At 33.6% G+C, this 20,114-nt stretch overlaps 1 protein-coding gene across 9 annotated transcripts in view; it reads left to right on the forward strand.

Moving 5' to 3' along the window:
• LOC136038819 (calcium/calmodulin-dependent protein kinase type II alpha chain-like) overlaps positions 1-20,114 on the forward strand; it is a 119,269-nt gene that overhangs the window by 16,472 nt on the left and 82,683 nt on the right. For 8 of the 9 annotated variants that reach the window (XM_065722214.1, XM_065722217.1, XM_065722220.1 and 5 more), the window contains exons 3-5: positions 5,663-5,757; positions 7,731-7,790; positions 18,653-18,707. In XM_065722214.1, coding sequence (XP_065578286.1) covers positions 5,663-5,757; positions 7,731-7,790; positions 18,653-18,707 — 210 coding nt within the window. Of the gene's footprint in view, positions 1-5,662; positions 5,758-7,730; positions 7,791-8,573; positions 8,634-18,652; positions 18,708-20,114 lie in introns of all 9 variants that reach the window. The other variant, XM_065722213.1, reaches the window with a different exon arrangement.

The raw sequence follows: 20,114 nt of genomic DNA on the forward strand, positions 1-20,114 counted from the left end.
TATCTAGGGATGTACTATTATTTACTTTGTTTACATTTTATCGCTTCATGGAAAATTTGTTTGATTCATAGTTATTGTTAATTAGAACTGTTTCGTCAAATATTACGCAATGGTAGGGCTTATCAAAAATTTTTTTCCTGAGGCTCAACCAAAGGATGTAGAATCTACTACCAGACTTTAATGCTTTAGCTGTGGTTTCTTTGTGTTGCTGTATCCGTTTCCCTAAAGTTCGATCTGTACGTCAAATATAGTAATTTCTGCGACTGCGCGGTTGTCTTCTGCGATGAGCAATTGGGGCCCTATCCACGTCTTCACAAAACTCTTCATTGTCTTGTTTTATTTTGTTACTGGGGTCTTCTTCGTTATTTCCTAAATAACCCATAGTATTACCGTTAGTATAGACGGTCTAAATTATCGCTTGATGCATTTTTTTCGTGCCCAATCTGCCTCTTTCTGGCAGGCTAAGATTTACGTATAGACCCTGGCATAGGTGCGCACGATGCCGAGGGGCGCAAAAAACACTGAACGATTTTTTTCCTAACAAAAATTGAACTGATGTGATTTATCGTCAAAGTGCTAGGTGCACTTTGCTGCTGTGCTGCCTATTCACAAAAAAGTGATTTTAAAACAACGCAGGAATTCCGCAGCTGCTTATAAACTGTCAGATATCTCCCAAGAATGGCAGCTGAGAATTCGGTATCACCTCTCTCTTGCATTACTTTTGGCTCATCACTCATCTTTTGCCTTCTGTTCAGGGTTTCCACTATCCCCGACTTTTTGGGGATTTTCCCGCAAATCTTTGCGTGTCAAGGAAAATTGCTTGGGCCTAGAGGTGCCAAATCGCTTGGCCCAAGGGGCACCAAAGGTTTAAGTCTAGCCCTGCTTCCTGGCAATATCAGAATCCCTAAAAGACTAGTGAAAAATCTCTAGAAACTCTCATTTTCAATTCTAATTTTCCTACAGGTTCTCTCATTTCCCACCGTTTTTCCAAAATCACAAGTAAAGCCTTGTTATGTGAATTTCAGAAGCGATTTTCCAAGAAGACTTACTCTGCAATTGAAGATCAGCTACTTGTACTAAAATCTTCATTTGACGTTCAAAACAATGCTTTTCAATTATTGACTAGTTAAGTTCATTCTTGATTGACAGATTCCGGTGCCAGGTTCAAGAGTTCAGAACAGATGAAGATGAGTTATCTGTTGACGAGATCTGCCAAAATATAATAAACTTCGAGGATAGAAAGTTGCTTGAGATGTATTTTGGATAACACAAAAATATAAGAATAAAATAATGCTTAGGCATTTGTCAATTTTTTTTGTAACAAGGTGCAATAAGGCGTATAGGGTGTAGCAAAAGGAGTAAGAAAAATAGACCTAATTCATAATCTAGAACTTAGGTTCATGGTGACTAAAGTTTCTCGCATGCTTGTGAAGCAACAAATTGAGCCATCTGAATGGAGCTTTTCGCAGACGAAGCGTTTTGGTCAGCTCCTACAATAGAGTTTTTACTGTCCGAGCAAAATTCATTCAAGTCTCCCTAGGAAGCTTGTGTTTTTTCTACTATGCATTTCCTCAGATCCTCAAATATTGACTTGGCTGAAGTCAGGACAATCGAATGTACCAACTTCAACTGAGAGGTCATTGCTGCAAAATTTTATTCCAACTGGTAGAAGCTGTTTAATAAATACATCACTGGGCTCATGAACAATTACAGAGAAGCTGTGATTCCACAAAATTTAAATGTAATTATCTTCTTACCACGAACTCGTAGAATTTGAACTCATTGAGTCAAACACATTCAATATGATGATTTAATTTTTATTTTTATTGAATATTTTATTAAATAATATAAATTTAATATAATATAATATTATATAATATAATAATCATAATAATATAATATATCATATGATATAATAATCATATATAATTATTATGATAGAAATATCATAAACTTGATTATATTACATATTATTAATATTTCAAAGATTGCTCTCTCTCCCTTTTCGGTGATACCCGTCTCTTTCTAAATTGTTCTTGTAACTTTTCATGGGCGATCCTAAACTAAAGGAATTTGGCATTTGGAATAAACATATACTTCAATAGTAGATGCTTCGGGTGTATATATTTTTTTGTCAGATTTCCGTTTTTAGGTTTGTATCCTTTTTACAAGGACCGCTCTTCCCTTGATGTTCATTGTGTGAACAGTCTGAACGACAAGGTGACCTGTTTTTGAGTATCAAATTAATACTAATTAAGAAAATGGCATCGAATTAGGATAGCCAATTCTATGTTAGACCTGAGACCCCCTTTTCGTTTATTTTAGAGCACACAGATTGGATTAACAGTCATTTTTTAATGTGATATATAAAGGCTTTGATCTGTTTTACCCTCCAATGTGCCTGTCCTAATGCTACCTCTAAGAAAAACTTTGTAAAACAAACGCCCGGTCAAAACCGCCAAGTGTGTCTCGGGCCTTACGGTTGTGGTTATGAAACAGTTCGTGGTAACCAACCATAGTAAGGAACGACCCGGCTAAATAGTAAACAAAACTCTAAAAAAGGAATTTTCATACTAATAGATACATCAAAAGAATCGGTTTTTTATGCTGATTTTAATATATGAATTTCATCAAATTTAGTCTTACTCATCAAAAGTTACGCTAAAGTCATTTACTGTTTTATAAAGTAGAATTGAGAGAAATAGTCAAACTTTAGCGTAAAGAGCGGGGCGTTGAGGAGAGAATAGCCCCTTTCATACACGGAGTAATTTCTGTTCGTTTTAAGTTTTAATGTCGCTCCTTACTTTCAGTTAAAAAACTTGTTTCTTTTATTTAATTTCTTAAACGCTGCAGAGTGCAACAGAAGATCGTGTGATTCAGAGGGAGGGGGAGAAGACCAATGCAAAATTTTGCCCCTATTTTGAAATATATATCTTGTGAAATGAAAATAAAATATGATTGGTTTTTAGTAACCCGTTTCGTGAAAAGAAAAGAAAGATGGATCAATGTTCTTCAATTTTTCCAAATATGTAATTCCTATCCCATTATTATATTCCCAGTGTCACTTAGTGGTACTAGAAACACTTATAAAGTTAGAGACAAATTGGTGCACTCCCCCCCCCAAAAAAAAAAGAAAATTTCAGTAGACCCCTTCCCATGCGAAATTTTTGAATAAAAACTGAAAAATATGTAAATGAAAGCAATGGAACTATTCTTGCCCAAAATATGCGTTCTAAAGTTAAGTAATTACTGCTTATGCCTGAACTTGTAATTGAACGGCACAAAGATTATCCCTCTCCTAATATTAAACTTACTACTCCTCTTTCGTTTGAGTCTTGAATTCGTAGCTGTTTTTACTATTGACAAGTGTCTTGTCTGTTAGAGATTCGCAGAAAAATTTTGAATATCTCATGACCTAGTAATTTATATATATTTGCTCCTTGATACAATTGTGCCAAACCGATGGGGAATTCTTGGCAAGCTTTTTCGGCGGACATTTTATGTCAACCAGTCGGAATGTCAGACATTCCATCACCTGCTCAAGTCTCATGGAATTGTAGACCTGTTATAGATCGATTTCTCAAAATCAAAACACTGTATGTATATTTTTCACGATTTGGTTTTTAGTTTGAGGGCTCTCATGGTGTTGGCATCTTCTCATCCCCAATGGGTTGTACACTGTGGTTTCTCAGCTCCTTCGCTTGACAATCGAAATGATCATCATAACTCGTTTTATTAGTTTTTGTATACTATAATAATAGTGGGAAGTAATTACATGACTTAAAGTAGTTACATGACACATGACCTTACATTAGCAAACACGGTGTTTGTAAAACAATACATTACAATTCAATATGCAAAAAACAATACACTGATAACTGAGCATAGAACAATTCAAACATCGATACAGGCGATTTCGCAAACGTTTATGATAACAAAAACGAAAAGCAAAACAAAAGGTAAAAAAATAATAGATGGAATAAAGTACTGGTGGGAAAACCATTAAGCTTGCATATTCGTTGCTAAACTGTCTTTTATGTGGAACTTTAAAAGCTCCAAAGGTATTATCGGATGCATTAAACTTCAGGAGTTGGTTCCTAATGAAACACGGAGAATTTGTAATTACAAGAGATGATCTGGTTGGAGAAATTTTAGGACTTTTTGTTTATAATCAGAGTTCTTTGTTTTGATGGTTGGCTTGTTAAAGAACATGAACCTTTTCACGATCCAGATCTTTATAATTCCATTGGCAATCCTGGCAATTATTTTTTATCGCTGATTATGTTTATTAATGATTTTTCTTTGCATCTGTTAGGCAGTGGCTTCAATTCATGAAAATTTAGGAGGGGTGCGCAAATGTATATATAAAAACCTGGGGGGCAAATTGTTTTGTTTGTTATTTTTTGTCCGGTAAATTTCCCCTTCAACCTCCAATGAAAGGGAATTTTTTCAATGAAAAGGCCTAAAAGAATGTATTTTTCAAAACTCAGAGGGGCATATGTCTTCCCTGCCCCCTCCCTCCATTGAAGCCACTGTTATTAGCCAAAATTGCTCATTAATACTATCAATCAAATTGTTTGTTTTCTTTTCTTGTTTTCTCCGTTGTTCGTGTCAGTATATCTTTTTAAAATTAAGTTTTCAGTTCCAGCTTTATTTGAAGTTTTTGCAACAGTATAGTAATCTAGCTTGATAATATCATTTAGCTATTAAGCAAAGACGATTGAAAACTTATAAGGTTCCTAAACCTTGTAAGCAAAGAGCATATTGTAAGATAAGAATTAAAAACTACTAGCGCCACTTACAATGTAGCGTTTGGCGACCTCATCAAAAATCAAAAGAAAATGTTATCTTTGTTATCATTAATATGCGATTTTAGAGCATTAAAGGGGAAATTGCTGTGTAATCTTAGGGAAAAATTGGAAAAATGTTGACATATTAAGTAGGCTATGTCAGTTGACCTCAAGCTGATAGGCTTATTGGGGACAGAATTTCGTTTTCCATCTCCTACGTATTAAAGTTTTTGAAACTACAAGCGTACAGCAGTCCGGGGGCTGACGGAGTTGCTAAACTTTAGATGGCGCTGATGATTGTACTGTTCAGCACAAGCAACTTTCCACTCATATACTCTTTGGTAGTCAGTATGTCAACAAGAAAATTGCAATCCTATTATAGAATTATCAGGGGAAATCTGATCCCCAGTGAAAAAGATTTCGTTTATTTAGCTTTCATTTAAAAAGGACTGGCTCTAGGTTTAATATTTTAACGTTCTCCTTCTAACCTTTCAGGATAAGTAAATCTATATAAAACTGTATACGAAAGTCAGGAAGTTTGTCAAGGGCGGAATTTCTTGATAATTTTGAAATATTATGCTTGAATTTCTTTTGAATGCAGAGAATGTGAATTTTAGAGGGATTCCGAAGTGCTACCAAAAACATTCCCTGTAAGCAGCGAGAGGGCTATGGTACGTTCTGTGATGAAGGTTTCCCCCTGCTGCGAGTGCCAGATAAAATTTCACTGATAAAATTGAGTTAATTGTGGAAATTGAGAAAATCCAAACTTACTAACAACCCTTAAGTTACTATGCAGTTTAACTCCTATGTCTCTATTGCCGCTTTTTTGCCATATTACCCTTATTACTCCTATATCGCTCGTTTTTTTTTAGGGGAGCGTTTTCGATAGTAAAACGATGCGTACAAAAAGCTACAGGATTAGAATTTGCTGCGAAGATAATCAACACGAAAAAATTGTCTGCCAGAGGTTTGTTTCTATTTCGTTATGCACAATATTGATAAATTCTGCTATTTTATTTGTCTTGGATCAAATATAAGTATTTCTCTGTTTTATTCTTATTTGTCGTTCATTTAGTTATTATTTTTTTAGTTTATTTTTAAACTAAGTTTTTTTTTTAGTTTATGAGAGGTTTAGTTTATGGAGTTTTTTTTTTAGTTTATGTATTTATTTTTTATAATCTTCGATTTGGAGTGAGATAAATCGATAATTATTTCAATTTTGTATTTTTTTTTACCTTTTCGGCTTTTAATTACTATTTTTCAATGTTTTGGATGCAAAACGTTTTATCAAAGCCTTTTCTCCAAATGCGGTTTTTATGTCAAGTTGGTTACACAACCTTGAAATTGGTAACAAATCAGAGTAGCCTACACCCAAATAGGGTGGATCTGATCACACCCGCCAAGGTGTGAGTTGATTGGTCATCGGTATTGATGGTAGTTCGTCAACTTCGGCTGAAAACGGCAAATTGTAATAATTTACTTATTTATATAATTTATTTTTATTACAATTTCTTTATTGTAATTCACTCTTATTGCAGTGAGCTTCTCTAGCTGATATTGTAACAAACAGGTAAGCTGATTGAGCCAGGAATGGCCTTGATATGGTTATATATAGTGAGGTTAAATATATGGTTATATATGAATAGAATAAATTAATAAATAATTATGATAAGAAAAAAAAATTCACTTTACATTACTCACTATATAAAACTCACACTGCCCTCATTGAGCTGTGAAAGCATTGATGACATCAAGATGACATTCATCCTAGGTCTGTTTATGTACGAAGAAAATTGTTTTATAATATTTTTGCTTCGTTCGTTTCAGCAATATGAATTTTTTAGGGCAGTATCACATTCTCGTCACTGTTGCCGTGTTAAAGCTTAAAAATAAATAAGCAAAACTGATTACTTAAATTTGACAACGCTTTTTATTCATAAAAGCTCCAACATCACATGTTAGGTTAGGTTATCTGTTGATTCCCAAATACAACTATATTTTCATAAGCTGCTTGGTAGCGTGCCAACTACTACCAAAAACTGTGTTACTACATTTGAAGGTCTTTTAATACATGGATTCTCAGTTTTCCTAAGCTTACATTTAACCAATTTAAACAACTTTACTGCATTTTCACTGTCCTTTGTAGTTAAATGCCTCCTTTTGGTATGAAGTGTCTCTCAGATTTTTTGTTATGTTTATCTCATACTGCGTATATTTCCTGGTAGATATTCCTTGGTAGTGAGTAAATGCTTAAACAGTTAATATAGGAATCAAATGGAGCCCATATGAGAAAAGTGTTTCAAAAGATTTTCATTATCTGGCGAATTTGATATCCTAGGTTAGTTGAAACGAATTTGTCAGAAACTTTTTTCCCTTCTCTAAGCGAAGGTACTGTAATTTTATACTTGAAGTTGTTTCCCTGGAAACGATAGAATAATGAGCGTTTCGAGGGTGAGAATGATGTGTGTATTGAAGGATGTTAAAGATAAAACTTGTTCCCAGTGGGTGGCGTAGGGATCTGCCCCTCTCCCTAAAACTGTTACGAAATTTCTATTTCTTGTAGAAAGTACGCATAAAATTATCTATGAAAAGTAAGTTATTTAGAAGAATAGTTATAGTTTCTATTCTTTTATATTTTCTATTTCTCTGGGAAAATGCGAATAAGCTCGTCTTAGAAAATTTAATTATTTTTAAATCAGTTTTAACAGCAAGAACAGTTATAGTTAGCAGATTCTTTAGGTGAGATTTTATTTAAAATATACTAATAAAGAAAAACCTGTTTCTACGGGCCATTTGCTGATGTGTTTTTATTTCTAGGTTGTTAATTTCATTTATTTATCTCGATTTTTACGACTGGAACTTGTTTTTTTATCTTTGTTATTATTATTATTACTATTACAAAAATTTACGCAATTCACTTAAATATGCAATTATTTGCAGATTTTCAAAAACTCGAGAGAGAAGGGAGAATATGCAGGAAGCTGCAGCACCCTAATATAGGTATGTATTCACATCTCTAGTGGTGAATATTGTAATTCTTTTAAATTTATTTAAAATCATTGCCAAGATACCCATTTTATTTGCACGGAATTTCAGCTTTTCGGAGAAACCTGATAGCCGTTACTAAACTGTCTTCAAAATCGTCAACTGCCTACTCATTAGGCACCTGTATCAGGATACTTTAGATACCTGCATATTCTCTCTTCCCTCTCGAGTTTTTCAAAATCTGCAGAATAAGCGCGTATTCAACTAAATTGTATAAATTTTTGTGAAAAAAAAGCCCCAGCAGTAAAAATAACAAAATATCAAGAGTAGCAAATAGAATCGACTACTTCTGCCAATAATATTCGGAACAGTAAGCAATAGTAAGGAAATGCTATTTACATAAATTTATGTAAATAATATAAATGTACATAATTTTAAAGAATTATAAATATAAATTTACATAAGATTTGCATAGAAAATCCAACAAATTTTACATTAAAAAAAACATTGACAAACAGTTGTAGGGAGAATACAGAGAATGGTCAATATCCTATTATTTAGGGACAGGGCTTGAGATCAGAAGCCCTCTCTCTGTTTGCATACCTGGGGTAAGAAAATAGTCATAATACTGGGAATTTTGACATAAATCATGGTTTTATTTACAATTGTGTGAGGTCATAACATAAAAAAAAAAATCAACTACCCAGAAATAAAAACGGATTAGCACGCGGAATGGCTCTTAGGACAGGACTTTTTGTTTAACAGGTTGTCGGATTATAAACAAACCCTGTTTTCCAGATTTTCAAAAACTCGAGAGAGAAGGGAGAATATGCAGGTATCTACAGCATCCTAATATAGGTATGTATTCACATCATCATTGATTAATATTGTTATTCTTTTTAAACTTATTTCAAGTTCAGAATGAGTCAGAATTTTCGTTTTTCTGACCAGCATTGCCACGATACTCATTTTGATTGCCCAGAATTTTAGGTTTTTGATCTTTTTCCGCCCCCTCTAAAATTATATAGTTCTGAAATCTTAAATAAGGGTTGTATAATGGAATAAATAAAACAAGTTGATTTTGTAAATAGAATTTAAGAATTAAGTAAAAAAACTGAAAAATAATATGTGAAATAGAAATGAACGAATTCTGAGGCGTTTTATAAGTTAATAAAATATTAAATATATTTTGCAGGGTGAGCTACTATTTCTTTAGGGTGATATATTGCTTTCTGCACGAACTTCCTTTGCTATTATGAAGTAAATAATAGAGCAATGTGAATGAAACTTTCAGAATCAACTCAAACGACAAATCAAGAAAACCTATGGAAGTTTTACTCACCAGCCTCGGCTACTTTCTTTTAAATACGAAGTAGAAAGTTCAGGACTAAAAATAAAAGCAAATTTGATTTTTGCATTTTAGAATTTTTTTAGAACGTAGAAAACTTTCTTTATAATAAAAAAAAAAGTTCGCTCCCACCCTTTCAATATTTTTTAAGGTAAGTATGTGAATATAGTTTTCTGTTTTACTTTCAAACCTTTCAAACCTTACCTTTCTGTTTTACCTCTGTTTTACCCCTTACGTCTGTCGTAAGGGGTGGCTGTAACTATCTCAATCCAAAATAAAAGTTGTGAAACAAAGTGACAAAACTAAAGAAATAAACCTTGAATAAAGTAGATCTACAGCCAGTAGGAAGAAAAAAAGAAGAACAGTAGAAAATAGAAAGTTCTACTTTATAGAAATTTTGTCCGAGATTAATTCTTTATTCTACAAAAATTAACCATTTCTAAATAAAAATGCGGACTAATGAAAGACGTGTTACTCTTTCTAAGCTTAGTGTCCGCTGATTGGTGTCAGCACCAATGAGTGAGAAAAAAACAAACAAAACAAATGACAACAACATGAGATAGCCCGAAAATATCCCTTAGAACCTGTACGCACAACTTTATTGATATGTGTTTAGATTATTAATGCATCTATCCGTTTTCACCTATAAGGGGAGTCTATTGATTTATCGTGGTACTTTTTCTTTTGAAATTCTGCTACTAGATGCATTTCCTTGGGGAACAAGATCCTACTAGTAGCAAATTGAGGGATGAATCGAGCGAAGTTCAACTTTAGATTTTTTTTTTTGTACTTAAGTAACAGCAGATCTGAAGTTACATTGATCTTATTTTTCTTGCCTTAAATATGACATTATCATATTTATAATATCGTATTTATAAGTATGACATTAAATATGATATATAATGAACTGTAAGTAAGGAGCGATCCGGCTCAATAGTAACCGAAATTCTAAAAAAAAGACAGAATTTTGATACCAATTGATACGTCAAAAGAATTTAATTTTTATGCTGATTGATTTTAAATATATAAGTTTCATCAGGTTTAATCCTACTCATCAAAATTTGCGAGCCTGAGAAGATTTGCCTTATTTTCGAAAAAAGCGTGAAACACCCCCTATAAGCTATAAAATCTTATTGCAAATCACATCATCAGGTTCAGCGTATCAGATAACCGTACTGTAGAGGTTTCAAGGTCCTATCTGCAAAAATGTGGAATTTTGTATTTTTTGCCAGAAGAAAGATCACGGATGCGTGTTTTCATAGCACTTGGTATCTACCATGTGACATATAGCGATCGCAAATTCTGTCGGTCTGTCTGTCCTGGTTTTGCTAGTTTAGGCACTTCCAGTTAAGCTAGAACGATGAAATTAGGCAGGCGTATCAGGAACGAGACCAGATTAAATTAGAAATTGTTGTTTCCTCGATTCGACCATCTGGGGGGGGGAGGGGGTACGGTTAATTTCGGAAAAATGAGGTATTTTTAACTTACGAACAGGTGATCAGATCTTAATGAAGTTTAATATTTAGAAGGATATTGTATCTCAGAGCTCTTATTTTAAATCCCGATCGGATCTGGTGACTTTGGGGGGGGGGTTGGGAGGGGGGAGCCTAAAATCTTGGAAAACGCTTAGAGTGGAGGGATCGGGATGAAACTTAATGAGTAAAATAAGCAGAAGTCCCAGATACGTGATTTAAATAACCGGAACGGATCCATTTGGGGGATCTCGGGGGGGGGTGTAATTCCGAAAAATTAAAAAAAATGAGGTACTTTTAACTTACGAAGGAGTGATCGGATCTTAATGAAATTTCATATTTAGAAGGACCTCGTAACTTAGATCTCTTATTCTATATTCCGACAGGATCCAGAGTCATTGGGGGGGGGGGGAAATTGGGGGGAACCGGAAATCTAGGAAAACACTTAAAGCGGAGAGATCAAGATGAAACTTGGTGGTAAGAATAAAAACATGTCAAAGATACGGGACTGACATAACCGGACTACATCCGCTCTCATTGATGGAGTTGGGGCGGGGGGGGGGGGGAGAGTAATTCGGAAAAATTAGAAAAAATGAGGTATTTTTAACTTACGAACAGGTGATCAGATCTTAATGAAATTTGATATTTAGAAAGATCTTGTGCTTTAGAGCTCTTATTTTAAATACCAACCAAATCCGGTAACATTGGGGGGAGTTGGAGGGGGAAACCAGAATTCTTGGAAAACGTGAAAATTGAAGAATCTTTATCTTACGAATGGGTGATCGGATCTTAATGAAACTTGATATATAGAAGGATCTGATGTCTAAGATGCTCCATTTTCTATTCGAATCGGATCCGAGGACATAGGGGGTTGGAGAGGAGGAAACCGAAATCTTGGAAAACGCTTAGAGTGGAGAAATCGGGATGAAACTTGATGGGAAGAATAAGCACAAGTTCTAGATACGTGATTGACATAATTAGAATGGATCTGTTCTCTTTGGATGAGCTGGGGGGTGTTGATTTGGAGAAATTAGAAAAATTGATATACTTTTAACTTAAGAACGGGTGACCGGATCTTAATGAAATTTGATATTTTGAAGGAACTCATGTTCAGAGCTCTTATTTCAAATCCCACCCAGATCTGTTGACATTGGGGGGTGGGGGTTAGAGGGGGAGACCGGAAGTCTTGGAAAACGCTTAGAGTAGAGAGATCGGGATGAAACTTGGTGGGTAGCATAAGCAAATGTCGTAGATACGTGATTAACGTAACCGGGCTGTCTTTGGGGGAGTTAGGGGGCTTTGCTCAGTGCTTTGGCGAGTTTGGTGCTTCCGGATGTGCTAGGACGATGAAAATTGGTAGGCGTGTCAGTGAGCTGCAAAAATTCACTTGATAAAGTCGTTTTACCCGATTGGACCATCTGGGGGGCTGAAGGGAGAGGAAAATTAGAAAAAAATGAGGTATTTATAACTTACGAGTGGGTGATCGGATCTTAATGAATTTCTATATTTAGAAGGACCTCGTGACTCAGAGCTCTTTTTTTAAATCCCGACCCGCATTAAGCCTTTGATTTTCCTTTTAAATCAATCTATTGATTCTTAAGATTTTGCTTGAGCTCATACCATATGTGCTCTTGGCTCTTCCGACCTCGTCACAAGTACCATATGAGCTCGTTTTTATTGTTATTATTGTTTTTTTTTTTCTCAAGGGTGATCGTATCGACCCAGTGGTTGTAGATTGTTGCGACAGGGCTCATTCGAGTGTCCAAAAAACTGAAGGGCAGCTAGGCCCTCTCCGACGCTCATTTTGTCCCAAGATCATCGGCCCAAAATTTTGAGATAATCATTTTGTTCAGATTAGTCGAAAAATCTAATAACTGTGTCTTTGAGGACGACTGAATCCCCCACAGTCTCCAGATAAAGGGCTGCAAGTTATGTACTTGGTTTACATATAGTGTCGGCTATGGGAAGTATACGGACGTTTTCAAGGGGGATTTTTTCTTGGGGGGTTGGGTTCAAGGAGAGAGGGTTACGTCAAAGGAACTTTCACTAGAGGAATTTTTCATGGGGGAACAGAATTTTCCATGAAGAGGGCGCCGGATTTCCCAGCATTATTTAAAAAAAAGTATCACAAATTAGATAAAAATAACAAGTTTTTTCAACTGAAAGTAAGGAGCAAGCTTAAAACTTAAAAAGAACAAAAATTATTACGTATATGAGGGGGTTTGCCCCCTCGTCAACACCTTGCTCTTGACGCTAAAGTTTTTTTTAGTACTTTCAAAAGGGCTATGTATTCTAATCAAACGGTCTTTGTGATTCAGGGGTCATTCTTAAAGAACGGGATGAAATTCAAACATTAGCGTAAAGAACGAGGTATTGACGAGGGGGTGAACCCCCATATATGAGTAATAATTTCTCTTCGTTTCAAGTTTTAATGTTGCTCCTTACTTTCAGTTGAAAAAACTTGTATTTTTATTTGATACAAATGTAAAGAAAGACAATATTTTTGTAAATTGCGCTACTGTTACTGTCACAGAAATATAATAGATTGTTTTGTCTCTTTATTAATTCTTTTGATTCCAACAAGAGAAACATGTTGTATTCTTTTTCTTTTTTTTGAAGGGAGATTACAACCTCGAAAAAGTATCAAAAATCACCAAATTATGTGGTCGAAGAATTGAGGAGAGAGATGGGGGTGGGGGGGATATGTGACTCAAAGTAAAATAAAAGACTTTTGTTCAAATGTAAGTAAAGAACGAAGTTACAGAAGATACCTTATCCATTAGGGGTGCTAACGCCCCTAAAGATTAACTTTATTTTTATTGAGAGTATGATATATATATATATATATATATATATATATATATATATATATATATATATATATATATATATATATATATATATATATATATATATATATATATATATATATATAATGAAAAAAGAAATCACCAATCCAACAGCACAAACACAGAAATGAACATTCACCATATAGAAAAAAAAAAAAAACAAGAAACAACAACATTTAAACAAAAAGACAGAATGAGAAAGGAAGACTGTTTTCCTACTTTAGAAATTAATATTGATCAGTATTTGAATGAGGCCTTAACCCTACTCATCCATCCAACTACCTAGGCCAATTATATAAGTCAACCATCTTAAACATGTCTTTGTTCAGGGAGGGAGCTGAAATACAAAAAAGAAAAAAAAATTGTAGGGTCATGATTCTCATTTTTTTTATGGGGAGGGAGTGTGCTGGACAAATACTTTATCTTTCGGGATTCTCCAGCCCCTTCCAAGATTTTTAAGGTGAGCATATGAATATAGTTTTCTATTGTATATTTAAAATATGTCTGTCATGATGGGTAGCTGTGACTGTCTCAATCCAAATTAAAAGATATAAAGCAGAGTGACAAAACCAAAGAAAAATCTTGAAAAAAGCGGGTCTCCAGCCAGTAGGAAGAAAAAGAAGAAGAAACCAACAAACGAATATTTCGGCTGTATCACAGTAAGGAACATTGAAGAGGGGAAAGAGTTTTAAGTTTAATTTATTTCGGCACTGGAAACAAAGAAGTTGTAAATATTTAAGTTTTAATGTCGCTCGTTACTTTAAGTTAAAAAAACTTGTTTTTTCATTAATTTCGTTTAGGTACAAATATACTACCGCTTGGTAGAATGTATGTATGGAGAGGTTGTATAGTTAGTGAGATTTTTTATCCCGACATAATGTTAGCCCAGTTGGGCTAGAATTGTTTTTTTGACTAGTAGAAATCGGTTTGATGTGCAGACTACAAGTAAAAATTTGTACAATAATTCTGAAAATTTCGTGCTCTGTTTTAACTGGCGCTCAGCTGAAGATTTGGCATTTAGTTTTAACTGGTGCTCAGCTGAAAATTTAGCACTTAGTTTTAACTGACGCTCAGCTGAAAATTTGGCACTTGGTTTCAACTGGTGCCTAGCTAAAAATTTGGCACTTGGTTTCAACTGGTGCCTAGCTAAAAATTTGGCACTTAGTTCTAACTGGTGCTCAGCTGAATATTTGACACTTAGTTCTAACTGGTGCTCAGCTGAAAATTTGACACATAGTTTTAACTAGCGTTCAGCTGAAAATTTGGCACTTAGTTTTAACTGGTGCTCAGCTGAAAATTTGGCACTTAGTTCTAACTGGTGCTCAGCTGAATATTTGACACTTAGTTCTAACTGGTGCTCAGCTGAAAATTTGACACATAGTTTTAACTAGCGTTCAGCTGAAAATTTGGAACTTAGTTTTAATTGGTGCTCAGCTGAAAATTTGGCACTTGGTTTCAACTGGTGCCTAGATAAAAATTTGGCACTTAGTTTTAACTGGTGCTCAGCTGAAAATTTGGCACTTAGTTCTAACTGGTACTCAGCTGAATATTTGACACTTAGTTCTAACTGGTGCTCAGCTGAAAATTTGACACTTAGTTTTAACTGGCGTTCAGCTGAAAATTTGGAACTTTGTTTTAATTGGCGCTCAGCTGAAAATTTGGCGCTTCGTTTTAACTGGCGCTCAGCTGAAAATTTGGCGCTTCGTTTTAACTGATGCTCAGCTGAAAATTTGGCGCTTCGTTTTAACTGGCGCTCAGCTGAAAATTTGGCGCTTCGTTTTAACTGGCGCTCAGCTGAAAATTTGGCCCCTAGTTCTGACTGGCGCTCAGCTCAAAATTTTGCACTTAGTTTTAACTGGTGCTCAGCTGAAAATTTGGCACTTAGTTTTAAGTGGTGCTCAGCTGAAACTTTGGCGCTCAACCGAAACTACAAGCGACATATATACGTTAGGTTTCAAGATCCCAAATATTTTTTTATTAGCACTCTAAAGTCTGCCCAATTTGCTTAGTGAGAATAATCGCTGATTAATTTGGCCCCTAGTTCTGACTGGCGCTCAGCTCAAAATTTTGCACTTAGTTTTAACTGGTGCTCAGCTGAAAATTTGGCGCTTAGTTTTAAGTGGTGCTCAGTTGAAACTTTGGCGCTCAACCGAAACTACAAGCGACATATATACGTTAGATTTCAAGATCCCAAAGATTTTTTTTATTTACACTCTAAAGTCTGCCCACTTTGCTTAGTGAGAATAATCGCTAATTAACATTTTTTGTTGTTCCTTCATTTTGTATTAAATAATTTCCCGTGAATGCTTTTTGAACGAAGGTGAGAATATTTCATAAAAAAGGGGGATTTTGTTTAACCGGCTTAATTCCTTTATTAATTTCTATAGATTTAATTATTTTTATGTTATTCGATTCTGACCAGTCTTGTCATTTATTTTTATTTTAATTTTTTTTTTTTACTGTTTTTGTTTTTAAGTTCGACTCTGAAGTATAAATTCATCCCATTTGGAAATATGATAGCCATTTCTATAGATTGATGATAAACCTTTAGACAAATGCCAATCTCTCCTGATTGGTACTTGAACGAGTCTCTTTTTTTGAGCAATATTGCAAAAAAGATATACGACCAAAGATGGTGAAGAAACAATAACTAAGCAAAAATACCAAACAATATAAGTAACAAAACGAAAAATAACAAAGCATCAACAAGATCTGAAACCGACTGATAAGAGATGAACATAATAACCTTTATTGCAGCATATTGCCAAATCAAGGGAAACCTATTTAATGTTACCACATAAAAAAAGGCCTGGCAGAAGTAGGTCAAATAAGATTAAATGGAAAGTTAGGCAAGTAAGATTTTGTTTGGTTATGCTAATAACAAAGTTTTTTTTTAAATTTTTTTGATGAATACAAGTCCACTGTAAAATGTCCAATCTGGTCCAATGCTTACACTCCGTTTACTGGACTGTCGAAAATAATCATTTTTTCTTATATCATTTGCAAGCCTTCCAAATACGTACTCGTTAAGCTTTTAATTGTTTTAAAAAGCAGAATTGTGGCAAAGAGTCAAACTTTAGCGTAAAGAGCGAGGGATTGCGGAGGGGACAACCAATTTCATATACGGAGTAATTTCTGTTCGTTTTAAGTTTTAATGTCGCTCCTTACTTTCAGTTAACAAAACTAGTTTTTTTATGTAATTTCTGAACGTTTTTGAATTAATGCATGTTTGATTTTGGCTCTCCACGCATAAATTATTAAAATGAAATTTGCATATTAATTCATTTTTTGGCTAAATGGCTTTCTCTTAGTTTTGATCAGACAATTTTGAGAAATAAGGGGTGGGGAAGGAGGCCTAGTTGCCCTGCAATTTTTCGGTTACATAAAAAGGCAACTATAAATTTTAATTTTTAACGAATGTTTTTATTAGTAAAAGATATACGTAACTTAAAAATTAAACTTACGTAACAAACTTTTATATTCTTAAATTTTTAAATTTTAAATATATTCTTAAATGTATATGAGAGGGTTTGTACCCTCGTTAATACCTCACTCTTTACACTAAATCGTAAGTTTTGTCCCCCAATTCTTTAAGAATGACCCCTGAATCAGAAAGGCCGTAGAATAAATAGTTGAAATTACTAAAAATACTATAGCATAAAGAGCGAGGTATTTATCTCCTCCTATATACCTCGCTCTTTATGATAAAGTATTATTAGAACCCCTCATATGCGTAATAATCTTTGTTCGTTTTAAGTTTCAATGCTACTCCTTACTTTCAATTGAAAAAACTTTTCCATGTTTATTTTTTCTTTGTTTGTTATAGTACTTTTAGAAGATCCTGCGCCCTTTTCATTGAATTTCTGTTCCTCCATGACATATTTCTCCAAGGAAAGATCCTCCCACATAGCCCCCTCCCCTCAAACCCACCCCCAAAACCAAAAAAATCCCCTGAAAACGTCTGTACACTTCCCATTAACCATTATTATATGTAAACACTGGTCGAAGTTTGTATCTTGCAGCCCCTCCCCCAAGGACTGTGGGGGAGTAAGTCATTCCCAAATACATAGTTATTATGGTTTTTGACTATGCGGAACAAAATGGCTGTCTCAAAATTTTGATCCATTGACTTTGGAGAAAAAATGAGCGTGGGAGGGGGCCTAGGTGCCCTCCAATTTTTTGGTCACTTAAAAAGGGCACTAGAACTTTTCATTTCCGTTAGAATGAGCCCTCTTGCGACATTCTAGGACCACTTGGTCGATACGATGACCCCTGGGGAAAAAACAAACAAAAAGCAAACAAACAAATAAACACGCACCCGTGATTTGTCTTCTGGCAAAAAATACGAAATTCCACATTTTTGTAGATACGAGCTTGAAAGTTTTGCTATAGGGTTCTCTGATACGCCAAATGCGATGGTGTGATTTTCGTTAAGATTATATGACTTTTAGGGGGTGTTTCCCCCTATTTTCCAAAACAAGGCAAATTTTCTCAGGCTCGTAACTTTTAATGAAAAAGACTAAATTTGATGAAACTTATATATTTAAAATCAGCATGAAAATATGATTCTTTTGATATATATTTTAGAATCAAACTTCCGTTTTTTAGAGTTTCGTTTACTATTGAGCCGGGTCGCTCCTTACTACAGTTCGTTACCACGAATTGTTTGAAAGATAAGCAAATGTATCCTAATATATAATAAATAAATGCATCCTATCAAAAATTTATAATATATGATGGAAAATAAGTAAATGCATATATAAATGCCTCATAATAAACATTTATAATATATAATAAAAGATAAATAAATGAATCCTAATATATAAATGCATCATAATAAGCATTTATATTATATGATAAAAGCTAAATAAATTCGTACTAATATATAATAAATAAATGCATCCTAATATATAAATGCATCATAACAAACATTTATTATATATAATTAAAGGTAAATAAATGAATCCTAATAGACATTTTAATTATTGATAAAACATAAATAAATGCATACTAATATATAATGAATAAATGCATCCTAATATATTATAAATAAATGCATACTAATAAACAGAATTGTTCAAAACTGGAATTTTTTACTTTTGAGTTTTGGTTCTGGTGGGTATTGACTGATTTCATATCGTGTATAATGTGTGTATTTCATATTTGTATATCGACTGATTTAAGAAATTATCGCTTTCTTTTTTTCAGTTCGATTGCATGACAGTATTCAAGAAGAGAGCTTTCATTATCTAGTCTTCGATTTGTGAGTATATGTTTCTTGTGATATATTTGTGTAGGGTTTCTTCGTGAGAATTCACTTGTTTAATCGATTTTTTGTCCTGAAGTTGTTGATTAGTTGGGGATGTATCGGCTCATTCCTGGAAACATAGCTTTGGGGAAAAATAATTGGTTTTTGAGATGTTTTGTTTGTTCCTATGAAATGATTATTATTTTTTTTTTTTTACTCTATACATTTCAGTTTGGTTGAAAATCGAACTGACAAAAAGTCCTCAATAGTTACATACACGAAATACAATAGTTGTAATAAAATATATATAAAAGTATAATAAGTTATATGTAAGTTATAAAAGTATAGCTTACTTATATATACTTATAATACTTGTTTATAATAAAGTATTTAGGTGAATAATAAGTTATAATAAAATATGAAATAAAAATGAGTTTACATACACGAAAATAAAAGGATATCAAAGAGTCAAATAGGAAAAAGGATCCAGAATTGTTAACACAAATTTAGGGGGTCTTATGCAGTTTTACCGGCTCGTTTTAGAAATATTAAGTAGAATAATTTCTTGGCAATGGTTTTATCCAAGAACAATCGTGTATCTGTAATAGGATACAAGACATAATGAGAAATAAGGCAGAAGACAAATATATGTAACAAACATTTGGGATAAGGTAAAATATGTAAAAACTAGAATTTCTTTAAAGATATAAACTGAACAGAGAGACGAATATTTTTGTCGTCAATTTATATCGATTCTGTAATTACATTATATTATCTTAAATTACCTTAAATCGTATATGCAGTAAGATAAGAATTATTTATCAGAAAATACACATAAAATATTACTTTTTACTGTTCCCCCAAAGGCTCATTGGCCTGTAAAGAAGGGGAAGACAAACAAGTCACTCACTCGGAGGGAAAAAATAATCACTTACTCAGAGAGAGAAGAGCAAAAAGAAGAAGAAAAAACAAAAATTATAGAACACAAAATTCCATAAATAGAATAGAATAAATAAATAAATTAAATAGACTCCAGAACAATAAAATATATAAGAAAAATAAATGAATTAAATAAATAAGAACGTAAATTCCCAAGGAATTTTTTTCTATTTTTTTTTTAACAAACTGAATGAAAGACACCTTTGAGTTGATTCAGGCAACCTATTCCTTACAATATGACTCGCCGTTAAGGCATACTTTATAAAAAAAAATCTAGATATTTTTTGATCTATGCAATTAAGTTTGGTCAAGTAGCAAACAGAAAGAAAAATAAATCCTCAATAGTTGGTAAGCACACATAAAAACAAACGAGTTAAAATAGAAAAAGCTCCTTAATTAGTTAATGATGTGGAAATTCGTTTTGGAAACATTGAGTAGGAAAACATTTTGGACGTTGTTTGATCCTATACGAATTTTGTATTT

Source organism: Artemia franciscana, chromosome 18 (assembly GCF_032884065.1).
Source record: "Artemia franciscana chromosome 18, ASM3288406v1, whole genome shotgun sequence".
Classification (NCBI taxonomy): Eukaryota; Metazoa; Arthropoda; class Branchiopoda; order Anostraca; family Artemiidae; genus Artemia; species Artemia franciscana.